The sequence below is a fragment of the Monodon monoceros genome, unplaced genomic scaffold (genome assembly GCF_005190385.1).
Source record: "Monodon monoceros isolate NGI ecotype Baffin Bay Population unplaced genomic scaffold, NGI_Narwhal_1 Super_Scaffold_14, whole genome shotgun sequence".
NCBI lineage: Eukaryota > Metazoa > Chordata > Mammalia > Artiodactyla > Monodontidae > Monodon > Monodon monoceros.
The window spans coordinates 35,661,141-35,675,241 of NW_021703770.1; the positions used below are offsets into that span (position 1 = coordinate 35,661,141).

At 48.1% G+C, this 14,101-nt stretch overlaps 1 protein-coding gene across 4 annotated transcripts in view; it reads right to left on the reverse strand.

The window, feature by feature from the left end:
- The window catches only part of MATN2 (matrilin 2), a 154,727-nt gene that overhangs the window by 14,039 nt on the left and 126,587 nt on the right, over positions 1-14,101 (reverse strand). For 3 of the 4 annotated variants that reach the window (XM_029223178.1, XM_029223182.1, XM_029223179.1), the window contains 3 exons: positions 13,957-14,079; positions 2,265-2,387; positions 907-1,029 (listed from right to left, as the gene is read on the reverse strand). In XM_029223178.1, the coding sequence (XP_029079011.1) occupies positions 907-1,029; positions 2,265-2,387; positions 13,957-14,079 (369 nt within the window). The remainder of the gene's footprint in view (positions 1-906; positions 1,030-2,264; positions 2,388-13,956; positions 14,080-14,101) is intronic. The other variant, XM_029223181.1, reaches the window with a different exon arrangement.

Genomic DNA, 14,101 nt, shown 5'->3' on the forward strand with positions numbered 1-14,101 from the left:
TTCTGTTGGGGGCTGTGATGGTTAACTTGATGTGTCACCTTGTCTAGGCATCAAACACCAGTCTAGATGTTGCTGTGAAGGTATGTTTTTAGATGAGATTAACATTTAAATCAGGAGACTTTGAGTAAAGCAGATTATCCTCCATATTGTGGGTGGGCCTTATCTTGAAGACCTTTAGAGAAAAAAAGACTGAATTCCCCAAAAGGAAGAGGGAATTCTGCTGCCAGACTGCCTTTGGATTACAGCTGCAACATCGGTTCTTCCCTGGGTCTCCAGCCTGCCAGCCTGCCCTACAGATTCCCTGTCTACTTATCGATCTATATACACACACACACACACACATACACACACACACACACACACACACATTTTACTGGTTCTCTGGAGAACCCTGACCAATATACCTTCTAAGTAAACTCTCAGAATCTGTTTTGAGTGGCCTACAGAAGCAAATGATAGAATGGATAAACAAGACTCACAGAAAATCCTTTCGGCCCTTCTCTCACCTTCTGCCCTTACTTATAAGGTTTTCCAAGAAGAAATAGCACTATAACTGTTCTTTGATCCTTATAGAGATTGCTGGCAGAGATTCTAATCCCATCCAATGGCTAGCCAGGCACCGTGCTAGGCTCTGAGCACCCACACAACTCTTGTGGAAAGGGCCTATAGCTGGGAGAAAGTGCAAAGCAGCGAAAAGCCTGACAACTCAGGATCTTGACTGAGAAATTCTTGAAGAACTAAGGGTCTATTGTACTGATCACTAGCACAACAGTTTCAGAGCACCCAAGGCAGGAACTTACAATAGTGACACTGATTATAAAGGAAGACTTTCAATGCTTAATGAAGTTCTCCAACTGAACAAGACCCACAGATGGAAAAGTCCACCTCTACCTTGAAGCCACTTACTTCTGCAGTGTTTCCCATCCTCAGCGAGCCGGAATCCCTCCAAGCACTTGCAGATGTACGACTCATCACTGTTCACACAAATGTGTTCACAGCCGTGGTCTACTGCTTGGCAGATATCTTTCCCTGTGGATAGCAGAGCAAGTTAAATGTTACCAACATCAAGTTTCCCTGGGCTTCACCTGGGAATTTCCATCCATCTCAGCCACTGGACTCCAGGGCCACCTGAGCTCAGTGATCCGTGGGGAGGAAGGTAAAACTGAGGATGAACTTCAGCGGCTCCAATTCAGGCTCACTCTCCCAACTTCCTCACTGTCACCGCCACCGTCATTCACCAGCACCTACTTCAGTGTCTCATAAATACGCAATCCATCATCAGCTTTCTGCAGATGAGTTTGTGACATCAGAAAGGAAACACTGTTGGTATGATTACTCAGGAGATTAAACCTCCATTTAGATTAGTGGCACTGAAATCTAATTTTGGCTTTTTCCCTGACATATGACTTTGGAGAATGACTTAACCTTACCTTTCCTTTCTGAAAAATGAGAAAAATACTTTCAGTTACCCATCTTTTCTTCAAATGTGAAATATGAGTTGTTCTTTGTAAAGTACTTTTGAGAAGCTTAAGAAAAAGACGACTGATAGGGGTGGGAATCATTTGCTCAGGGTTACACACGCCCCTTTGACTATATAGAGACGTGTCTTGGCCCCATCTAAGAGGCCTTGCTTTCTGAGACGGAGAATGGCCTCACCATAAGGTGGTCTCTAAGAGGGATTTGTGCCACCAGAAACAACAACAACAGTACTATTAAAGATAAAGAAACAGAGGCTCAGAGAAGTTAAGCAACTTGCCCAGCTAATAAATGGCAGAGCTAGAAGCTGATAGCATACTGGATTTCAGACTGTACATCTTTGCAGTAGAGCACACTGCCAACCTGTCGTTTCTTTCCACAGGGCATAAATGAATATCTTCAGTTGTAGCTCTGGCACTGACTTTTTTCATTTGTCCATTTGTTTGTTTTCTTTTTAATAGACTTTATTATTTAGGACAGTTTTAGATCTATAAACCCCATACCCAGTTTCCACTATTATTAACATATTATACTAGTGTGACACGTTTGTTAACAATTCATGGACCATTACTGATACAGTAATATCAACTAAAGTCCATAGCTTATTTATATTTCCTTAGTTTTTAAGCCAAAGTCATGTTTTTCTGATCCAGGGGGATCATCCCACATTACATTTAGTGGTCTTGTGGCATTGGTTTTTGAGAGGAACTGATACACAGAGATCAGGACGGTGGATTTCATGCAGAGGTCAGATACAGTAATGTGAGCCCACTCCAATAAAAACTTACTTCTGCAGGTTTTCCTATCTTCACGGAGTATATACCCTTCAAAGCACTGGCACACAAAAGAGCCTCCACTGCTTACACACGAATGTTCACAACCATGGTTCCCCAAAGCACAAGAGTCCAATTCTGACAATCCAATTGGAATTAGAGAAAGAGAAAAAGGAAATGATTCACACATTAGCTACTTATTCAATCTTATAAGACATTTCAGACACCTTAAATGAAAGCAGTACTTTATCCCACAGGGCACATTTCAAAATAGAAAGCATGTCTATGAGCAAAAATTCTTAATATATAAAGAGCACATAAAATAAAACAATATGATCATCTCCATAGGAAAAATGAACAAAAGACATGGAAAGAAAAGTTACAAGAGAGATAAAAATGGCCTATAAATATTGGAAAATAAGTTCCACATCATTGATTATCATATAACTGTAATGTCAGCTTAGCTACATATCTGCTTATGTATGCATGTATGTGTCCTACTTTGGTCATCCATCCATCCAGTCATTCATTCATTTGTTCACCAAGTTGTGGAATATTTCATGAGTCCCTTCTCTCTGAGTCAGGTACTCTTCTAGGGTCTGGGGACGTAACAATGAATAAAACCAAGTTTCTGCTTTTGTGAAGTTTACATTTGGTGGCAAGGGTGGGAGGAAAGAGGGGGCAAGACAAACAACAGACAAACAAATATATATGTTAGATGGGGAAGGTGCTATGGAGAAAAGTAGGATAAGGGGGATGGAGAGTGCCCGCTGGTTTGGGGCATAGGGAGGGCTTGTTATTTTACATGCTGCAGTCAGAGAAGGTGACGCTGAGCAGAGCCCTGAAGAAAGAGATGAGTGAATACGTAGTGTTTGGAAAGAACAGCACCCAAGGAGAACAGCATCTGCAAATGGCAGTGGTAGGAGTGGGTGTGGCACGTTTCAGGAAAGGTAAGGAGACCAGGGGGCCAGGCAAGTGATAAGCCGGGATAGACCACGTGGGAGTCACAGGCAGTGGTTGCATCTAAGTAAGAAGGGGTCACTGGATGGTTCTGAGCAGTGGAGAGACATGAACTGACTTTATTTTTAAAGGACTACTGTGCACAGAATGGGGCACAGGTAAGGCTGGAGCACGGAGAGCTGGAAGAAACCCAGTGCACTGATCCTGGTGGCCCAGACAGGCTGGTGAGAGGGGTCAGACTGTGCCTGTACTTTGAAGGTAGAGCCTACAAGCTTTGCTGATGGGTTGATATAGAGTTTATCTTTATATGGATATGACAGAAGAGTCACAGGTGACTCTGAGGTTACAGGGCTGAGCAACTGCAGAATGGCACTGCCGTCCACATGGCTGGGGCAGCTTCTGCGGGAGCAGGTTTGTGATCCTGTGAAAACCAGGCTGATAGTTTAAAAACCCATTACTGAGGATAGGTGGGAAGTGATTTTTTATAAGAACCAGACATAATTCTGAGAGTCAACGCTATCATTTCAGATCGAGGAGAATTTCTACAATGGATATGACTTGAGGTTACTAAATAAATGCTCCAAAGTGCATAATCACTTTTACAGTCAGGCACAGACCATACGCTTTTTTCTGAGACATTTCTGCAGTATTTTTTTTGGAAGGGAGTCCTGAGAACCACCCTATGCGTTAATTAAAGCAGCTGTTGTTGTTCTCCTTTACCAGCTAGGGAAACTACAGTTTGGGAAGATTAGTGGCTTGCCAACATCAAATGCTAATAAGTGATAGCACCAGATTAAACATGTAATCTTCTGATAATAAATCCCTAGCTAAATAAATGTTTTCCCTAGCTACACTGCGTTGCTATATTCTAAAGTAAGCTTCCAAACATTAAGGGAATTGTGATTGTCTTCGTTTGGGCAGAAGTGCTGCCAAAATCGTTGTACAATGGGAAGGCATTACATCAACTAACATAACTGCAGAGGAGAGTCAAAGCAGAGCTGTCCCTTCCTCTTTGCTCTGAACATGACTTACTTCTCTGGGCACAATCTAGACTCATTATTAATGCAGAACATCACCCGATGGCTTGGGGTAATCCCTCACACAGTGTTGAGTGGAAATGCAGTTGAGTGATCCATAATACAGACAGCTGGCTGGCTGTGGAGGCGAGCACTTTTTTCCTCACCATGAATTTATATTAAGAAGACTCCATTTTCCAATGCAATAAAATAGCTATACATAACTCTTTCAGTCCAGTCTTGCCAAGCCATAATCCAGACAGACCCCCATGAGCACACCCCTTCTTTTTTTTTTTTAATAAAATTATTTATTTATTTATATTTTTGGCTGCGTTGGGTCTTCGTTGCTGCACGCGGGCTTCTCTTGCTGTGGAGCACAGGCTCTAGGTGCACGGCTTCAGCAGTTGTGGCTCGTGGGCTCTAGAGTGCAGGCTCAGTAGTTGTGGCGCACGGGCTTAGCTGCTCTGTGGGATCTTCCCGGACCAGGGCTCGAACCCGTGTCCCCTGCACTGGCAGGCGGATTCTTAACCGCTGCGCCACCACGGAAACCCACACCCCTTGTTTCTGGAGCTTCCCCCATGCCCTGTCCTGTCCCCATAGCTCCATCTCAGGCTGCAATTTTGAAGAGTAATTGTCTCGGTGCAGGGACCCTGAAAGGTCATCGTCCCCCAGCTTCTCCCACGCCGAGCCACGGTGGTCTGAGCCTGTACGAGGCAGAGTGGCACTGCTATCCTTTATCAGGAGCCTGCTGAGCCTGAAGCCCCTGTTCTCAGGGGGCATATTCACTCTTGCTGCAGACTATCCCAGGAGCTCCCAGTCCAGCTTCTGAGCTCTCCTGGGCTTTTGTACTAATAGCTGTTTGGAAATTCTGTTGTGTGCATGCTTTAAAAGCATGTAGAGAGTTTGGGTTTTTAACCTTTCCCCTCCTCACCCGCTTAGAGCATGTGATCAAGAGAGAGGAGAGCTGCGGTTCTCAACCTCTGGTGAGCATCAGTCACTTGCAGAGATTATTTTAAAGGCAAAACAGGCCCATCGTTCAAAATTCAAACATATTAAGGGCGGACTTCCCCTATGGAGGGATAGCTGGCAATATCTACCAAAAGTACAAAATGTACCTTTGACCTGGCAACTTCAGTTCTGGAATTCTCTCCTGCAGATACCCTGGCACATATGAAGTGTATCAATAATTTGATATACTTTATTTAAAAAATTATTTATTTTATTTATTTATTTTTGGCTGCATTGGTTCTTCGTTGCTGCATGCGGGCTAGTTGCAGGCTCGAACCTGTGTCCCCTGCATTGGCAGGCAGATTCCTAACCACTGCACCACCAGGGAAGCCCCTGGTATACTTTCAAGTTATTCACGGCAGCATTGTTTGTAATAACGAAAAGTGGGAAACAACCCAAGTGTCCATGACTACTCAGGAGACAAGCTGAATAAATATTCTGTACAATGAGACACTTGCTCCCGACATGGCTTCCCCAAGAGTGAGTGATTCAAGAAGTGAGAGAGAGCTCCCAAGAGAGCAGCCACAGTGTCTCTGATAACGTAACTGGAGAAGTGACCTCCTTGTTATTTCCATATGCTATTGGTCACACAGAGCAACAATGAAGGAGGGACTACACGTGTGTGAATTCAGGAGATGGGGATTGCTGGGGGCCGCCCTGGAGGCTGCCCACCACCGTTCCTGATGGGAAGTGGAGGTAGGGGATGGGTGGAAGGGTAAGAGTAGGAGCCAAACTTCTTAATGTACGTCTTTTCGTATTGTTCTGATTTTTAAACCATGTGAAAACCTTTTACCTATTCTAAAAATAGAATAAACTTTAAACAAAAAAACTTACAAAAGTATTCCTCTTGCTCACCTTTGACACACTACAGCATTATTTTTAAAGGCTGCACCATGATTCATTTAACCAGTTTCTTTTTTTTTTTTTATAAATTTATTTATTTGGCTGTGTTGGGTCTTCGTTGGTGCACGCGGGCTTTCTCTCGTTGCGGCGAGCGGGGGCTACTCTTCGTTGCGGTGCGCGGGCTTCTCATTGCGGTGGCTTCTCTTGTTGCGAAGCACAGACTCTAGGTGCACGGGCTCAGTAGTTGTGCGCACAGGCTTAGCTGCTCCGCGGCATGTGGGATCTTCCTGGACCAGGCATCAAACCTGTGTCCCCTGCATTGGCAGGGGGATTCTTAACCCCTGCGCCACCAGGAAGTCCCCTAACCAGTTTCTTATTGGAAGGGCGTTTAGGTGGTTCCTAGGCTTTGCTATTACAAACATTATTGCAATGGACATTCGTGTGCCTGTAGTTTTGCAGACAACGTGCGAGCATGTCTGAAAGATAAACATCTAGAAGTGGAACTGCCTGCTTAAAGAGAATGAACATTTACAACTGGATACGTATTTTTCAAATTGTCCTCCAAGGAGGTTGCATCAATCACCGTAAGATAATCTCTATTTCTGGGGGTCCAGGGTGCCGCCTGGGCTTCTGGATGTTTTAAAAGCCCCACAGATGATTCCAGTAAACCACCAGGGGTGAGATGCTGGCACTGGACCCAGAACTTATGTTCAGAGACCTTCCCAAGTGTCCAGACGATTCTGCACCTCCACCATCATGAACCACACGCTATCGTCTTTCTCTTGGGCTATTATTACATCGTCTACTAAAGGGGTCTCCACAAACCTACTTCCGGCCCCTCCAGCCCATCCTCCCCGACTCAGCCCAAGTCCTCTTTCCAAAATGTGAATCTGCTCACATCACTCCTTCCCTCTGCCTGAGATCCTTTAATGCGTCTAAGAGTCTGGATAAGACACAGAATCGTCGGTGAGGTTCGCGGGACCTGCCCTGCTGCGTCATCTCATCCACACTCCCCCAACTCTGAGTACTTCTTTCAGAACCTCAGTACCAAGCCAGAAGCTCTCCCCGCACAGGGTTCTGCACAGCCGTTCCTCTGCCCCTCCTTCCTCCGCCACCTCCTCCAGATGTCTTCCCAGACCCCCCCGCATAGGGCCCAAAGCACCAGGCATCTGCCCCCTCTGGTAACATCACAGCTGTCACTGAACAGTTAGTTATGTGGTTGCTCTGGATCTGTGCCCACCTCCTCACTGAACTACGCTCCCATGGGCTCTGACCTCCAGGGGACCACGGGCTGCATCTGCCCTCCTCTCTGTGGACCTAACTTAATGCTTGGCCCACAACAGGTCCTCAGCAAACGCCTGCTGAGTACAAGGAAACATTTCCTCAGTTTTCTACTCTGAAAACCGAGGGTAACTAGATCCACCGCCCAGGGGTTTTGTGCAGGTGTTTTAAATCAGAACCCATGCGGTGGGGATGCTGGCGGTCAGCTGGGCTCCCCTTTCTCTCCCACGTACCAGCCTTGCAGAACTCAATTCATATTTGTTCAGCAAAATGTCCAGTTTCTGCACATCAGGGACATTCCGGTCACTCATAATTAGAGAACTACACGTGGTAACTCCCCGACCACAGGCTCTAGCTGCCCTCCAGTCACCAAGTCTGGAAACCAGCTTGGAGTCAGCTTCTCCCCAGAGCCAAAGGTACTCCCACTACGAAAGCACTTCAGTGGTTCCCTAACAGGCAAAGAGAGCCACCATCCCTGACTCACGATCATGGGGTGCCTTCAGCCTGGGGAGAATGGTGGGCACCCCGACAAGAATTCATTCATTCAGCAAGTGTTAGCAGAGCACTTACTCTGCCAGGCTCTACCCTCATTCTCAGGCTGGAAGGGACCTTGGGGATGAACTGGTCCAACTCCTTCCTTTAGAGTCCAGGAAACTGATGGCCACAGAGAGGAAGTGACTTTCACAAGGCCCCTTACCCTGCAGAGATGATTAGTGTCAGCTGTGCTGGGGGCAGAGGCGTGATTAGATCACAAGTCTATCACCTCCATGTCCCCTGGTCCAGCTGCACATCCAGTGGTCATCCTAGCCCAGCAGGGTCAGCAGAGTCTGCTCAGATAGGCTGGTAGATTCTCAGAAGACAAACTAAAATGGTTTTCTCAAGGGAGGCTGGGTCTCTAAATAGTTTAATGTAACTCTAAATGTTGCAGGTGATTTGTCCCAGCCGCTTCTCCAGGCTCCAGTCTCCCTCTCACACTCAGTACTTAGTACTCAGTACTCAATGTTTAGTACTCAGTACTAAGTACACTCAGCTTCCTTCAGTTCACTCTCTGGACCCTGGGCTTGCATGTGCTATTTCCTATGCCTGGGAAGACTGCTCACCTCCGTTTTAGTCCTTTCAGGCTGCTATGACAAAATACCACAGACCGAGTGGCTTATAAACAATAGAAATGTATTGCTCACAGTTCTGGAAGCTGGAAGTCTGAGATCAGGGTACCTGCATGGTTGGGTGAGAGCCCTCCTCCGGGTCACAGACTTCCTGTATTCTCACATGGTGGAAGGGGCTGGAGAGCTCTGTGGGCATGAATCCCATTCATAAGGGCTCCACCCTCATGACCTAATCACATCCCAAAGGCCCCACCTCCTAACACCATCACCTTGGGGGTTAGACTCTCAACATATGAATTTGGGGAGGACACAAACATTCAGTCCATAACACCCTCCATCTCTGGCTAGCTCCCTCCATCAATCTCTAGGTGTTGGATCAAACATCTCTTTCTCAGGAGACTTTCTCTAGACTAGGTGAGGGTCCCCCTGCCACACGCCCCTGTGACACCTCTTCTTCCCATATCATGACTCTCATCACACAGAATGGATGATCCATCTTTAATATCCTTCCTCCCTGAGAAACTTTAAACACTGTCAGGGCAGAAACTGAACCTGCATCAACGCCAGGGATGCCCAGTGCCCAGCACAATATGACCAGCACAAAAATGCAGGTACATGGTAAATACTTGTGGAGACTGAGAATCAATGAAGCAAGAGCTTAAGGAAGTACCTAGACTCAAGTCCAGAGACGAGAGTGAGGACAGGCTTGATTGGGAACCATCACTTAAGTGAAATGGATGAGCGGACTTAGGAGAAATCTCAGGGTGCAGGAAGAAAACATTTTCCCTCTAAAAGAAGGATCCTCTTTTTTTTACATGTAAGGAGGCAGGTCTACACATTAATTAATCCCTCATCGTGAATGGGGTCTGCGATTTGTGATCAAGGTGAGCAGAAGTTTCGGGACATAGCACAGGTTTTTAGGGCCCGTGTCTAACAGCCCCACACACTGATACAGCCTGCACTCCTCACATCTGGATTCCACTTGCACGTGACTCATGGTGACTCATGCACATCTGCGGTGCAGCAGTCATGGGGTGATGTATTCTGAGGACTCACACCTCTGTGGCGATGACAAACAGCAATCCTGCGTCTGGGGCTCCACGTAGGAGGTTATTAAAACCAACTCCAACCCCAGAGGGAGAAAGCCACAGTGGCCACCTGCCAAGAGGGTAACCAAGGCCGAGAGATAGAATTACACCATTTGCTGGCTTTTTAAAATAATAAAAGTAGGAGCAGCCATTCGTTTGCTAACTCTGTGTAGGCTCTTTCTCAGAGAGAACAGAAGCAGCTGAACTGAGATGTACTTTTTTTTTTTTTGCTGTACACAGGCCTCTCACTGTGTGGCCTCTCCCGTTGCGGAGCACAGGCTCCGAACGCGCAGGCTCAGCGGCCATGGCTCACGGGCCCAGCCACTCCGCGGCATGTGGGATCTTCCCGGACTGGGGTACGAACCCGTGTCCCCTGCATCGGCAGGTGGACTCTCAACCACTGCGCCACCAGGGAAGCCTGAGATGTACTTTTAAAGGGTATCTCACATTGGGTAAGAGATCCTGAAGTCAGGAGACCCCAGTTCTAGTCCTGACTCTGTCACTGACCCCCCAGGGCCAGCTTGAGGGCACCAGTTTTCTCCCTGTGCCTGTTTCCCACAAAAGAAAGGAAAGATCTTTAAGTTTCCTTCTGTTCCGTTAAACCTCTAATGTGAATACACGAGGGTAAAGGTGGTCTTTTGCCTTCACTCTCTGTGATGGACTGAATTGTGTTTCCCCCCAAATTAATATGTTGAAGCCCTAACTCCCAATGTGCTGATGTTTGGAGGTGGGGCCTTTGGGAGGTGATTAGGGTTAGTTGAGGTCATGAGGGTGGGGCCCCCATTATGGGATTAGTGCCCTTCTAAGAAGAGACACAAGACAGCTTATTCTCTGTCTCTCTGTCATGGGAGGACACAGCAAGAAGGCATCCATCTGCAAGCCAAGAGGAGGGTTCTCACCAGAACCTAACCATACTGGCACCTTGATCTTGGACTTCCAGTCTACAGAACTGTGAGACAATACATTTCTGCTGTTTAAGCCACCCAGCCTACAGTATTTCATGATGGCAGCCTAAGCAGACTAATACACTCCTCTTGCCCTGCTCAGGGTTGCTTCTGTCCTTCAAAGTCAAGCTGGGAGGCATCAGGTTGGAAAAGGCCTTTGCATTTGCACACCCACCTCTGGTGGCCAGAGCAGGAGTATACCCAACGGAAATTCCCAGTGCCCTATGCTTGTGGCTCAGATCCCCATCAGCACCCTCCACTTGCTAGAAGAAGGTAGTCCCTGGGTTCCTGAGTCTGACTCCTCCCAGGGTGGTCCATGTCTGGAGCTCCACAAGGGGGGCAGGCCTGGCCCTGGGAGTGGGTCTCCAGGCAGCAAGGCAAGGATGCTACCTCAGCCCTCTCCTCAGTGTGGGGCAGTCCAGCAGTGGGAAGCAAGACCATAACAAGAGTACCTTAGGGTTTATGGCAATTGACAAGCTTCCCAATGAATATCTCTCCCTGTGCCACACAGAGGCCCTGAGAGAGAGGCAGAAATGATCATTCCCAGTTTACATATGAACAGTCAGATCCAGAGAGGTCAATTCCCTTGCCCAGCACGGGAGCTATAGGATTTAAACCCAGTCTTTGGGCTCTCAAGTTCAGTGTTCTTTCTACTCTGCCACACTGGTTCTAGATCTGAGCACAGACAGCCACAGGGTGAGGTGGGGCCACGAGAGGTCCTAGTGGAGCCTGCCTTCAGTGGGTGGAGCAGAGCTGCTCCCAGCAGGCGAGAGGGGCATGAAGTTCCCCATGGAGGTGATGCTGGCCCTGGGCTGGGTTTCCGCCAGCAGGGTGGGATAGGGACGTTGTCCTAACTGGAGACAGGATGGGCTGGAGGTACAGGGCTTACTCAGAGGATAGGGGAGCTGCCCCCATAAGAACTGGAAGGAGCAGGGAAGACCTGGGTGGGGCTCAGGAGGGGAGGAAGGGGTTCTCCATCACTGCCAAATCAAGGCACTCGACTGGAAACTGGGGGAGACAGTGGAGAGCCACTGAAGGCTACTGGGCAGGGGTGGACCCTGTGCCAGGTGCCACAGGATGAAAAGACTGGTGGTCTCTGTCCATTCACTCTCTCATTCATTGAACTTTATAGAGCATCTCCTGTGGGCCAGGCCTGGAACTCAGGCTCCAAATAAGATCCAGTCTCTAACCTCCAGGAGCTCACAGGGCAGTGGGCTGTGTGTTCCATGCACATCTAGCCTATAGAGTCTTTCCTGGTGCTGGGATGCCCTTGTACTAGGTCTGTCTCAGGGAAATTTCCAGGAGGTAGAGATGGGAGGAGTCCTCTCAGCTGCAGCTTGTAGATGAGACTCCCCCATTCCTCTCCCCACCTTACCCCCCAGTCTGTGGAACAACACTCCAAGGCAAGGAAGGCTCCTACGGGCAATCACAGCTTGGGGGCCAGGGGACCTAGAGGAAGGGAGGATGGGCGTCACTCTAGAGGCCAGAGAGCCCAAGGTGCCTGCAGGGGTGTGGGCATAACTGTGTCTACTTCCTTCCCAGGCCCTGGGAAACTCGGCCTGCTCTCCATGCTTCAGAGAACCTTCCAAAAAGCGAGTGAAGTGTTCTTCAGGACACCTGCTATCAAGGCTCTAAGTGGAGGCTGCCTTTATGGAGGGCGAAGGACACCCTTAGCTCCTGAGCCAGGCCTGGCTGAACCCCAGCTGCCTCCCCATCCAGAGCCCAGCATGATTTACAAAAAAGATGCAGTCACGGCATCAGGCTCTTTGTGATCTGGCGTAGAGCTGGGAAACATACATCCCAACCCCAGTTAACTATGGCCACACCGAAAACACAGCCCATTATTTCAGGACAGGGCAGCTAGACGGAATCATCCTTGGGCAGACAGAGAGTCTTCAATTAGGGGACGAGCTCAACAGATATGTATGGGTAAAATGCATCTCTTACATACCACCATTGCCTGAGGATAGGATAATTCTAACCCATCTGATCATCTCACATCTCATATGGACACATCATATATAAATAAATACTTATCAAAATTCACTTCTAATGGCATTGTTGAACATTTACTCATGTGGATGATATCACTGTATCATTAGTTACAAACACTATAAATGAGAAAATGGGCAACATTTAAAAGCGTCAGTGGCCATAACAGATGTGGATGTAGGGAGGGAGGGAGAGGGGCACGCGATTGTAAAGGAGAGGAGTAGCATTTGTTTGGAAGGGCCATGAGGATTTCGTAGAAGTCCTGCAACTACCTTATAGTCAGCTCTTGGTCCTCACAGTAATGGGGAGGACCAAAGAAAGGCATGAATAATCTAAGATGATGAGAATTAAAACAAACCAGTTAAAAAGTGTGCTTCTGGCTTTGGCATGCACTCAAAGGTAGATACAGTTCGACACACCCACCCTCTTTCTGCACCCCCATACCCAGCCCGTCCCTGTGCTGGCTGTGCTGGCCATGCTGGCCAGAGCAGCGGGCTGGGAGGCAGCTGGGCAGGCAGCCACAAGCAAGCCATAAGACTCAAGACTCTATCCCAAATGGGGGAAACATTTTCTCACAGGCTGCATAGTTAAGAGAGGCACACCCAGCTGTGCAATCAGCTCACCTGCCCAAGAAAACAAACGATATAAAAAGGTGGACAAGTTGTGGCCACAATTGTATCAGGGGTCAGGGAAGTCGGCCCTATAACCAGAAATACCAGCAGGACAGACAAGGTACATTACAATCCTTTCCCTCCACTTGTGATCCCTTCTCTCAAAATGACTATTTTGTAATCTTTATCTAGGCCAACTTGGAAACAGGATTGCAGGGCAGAAAACACAGCATTCTTGAGTGAAGAAGAGAAGAATACCTGGGAGTCGTTTTTTTTTGTTTGTTTGTTTGTTTTTAAAGTAATGGAGACAGGAACCGGGACCCGCTGCAGGGAAGTACATACCCAGGAAATATCACCATCTGCCGGATTATCCGGATTGCGGGTGAGGTTCTCAGCAGCTTCCCCTTCTCCCAGAACTGACTTTGGAGTCACACAGCCCAGAGTTTGAACCCGTCACTTAATAGCTGGTAACCTTAGGCTCTTTACTTAATCTGAGCTGCAGTTACCTCATCGGAAGATGGGGATTCCACGGGGCTGCGGCCGGACCAAGCATGTGCTCAGCACAGAGCCCCGCCTGAAGTCCCCAGTCAGTAATGCGTCCGCATTATTATAACTCGTGCCAGCTCCAAAATGACCGCGAGGCAGACAGGAATAGGGAACAGCCGTCTCAGGGAGTGGGGAAAGGTGCTCGGGGCCGGGGAAGCAGCAGCCACCAGCGCTGAAATCTCTGGGAGAGGCCTTCACACACTTTCACCCACGAAAACCGGGCTGCAGACACACCGGCGGTCCCTGTCCTCAGTGCCCCCCACTCGCGATCGCTTGTGCCAAGTCCCGCTCGTCCGACCTCAGAACACTCACTGGCACAGGTCTTGCCATCACTGCGGAGCACGTGTTCCTCGGGACACTGGCAGGCGAAGGATCTGTCGGTGTTGACGCAGGAGTATTCGCAACCGTGGTCACTCAGCAAACAGTAATCCACTCCTGCAAAACCCAAAAGCCCGGT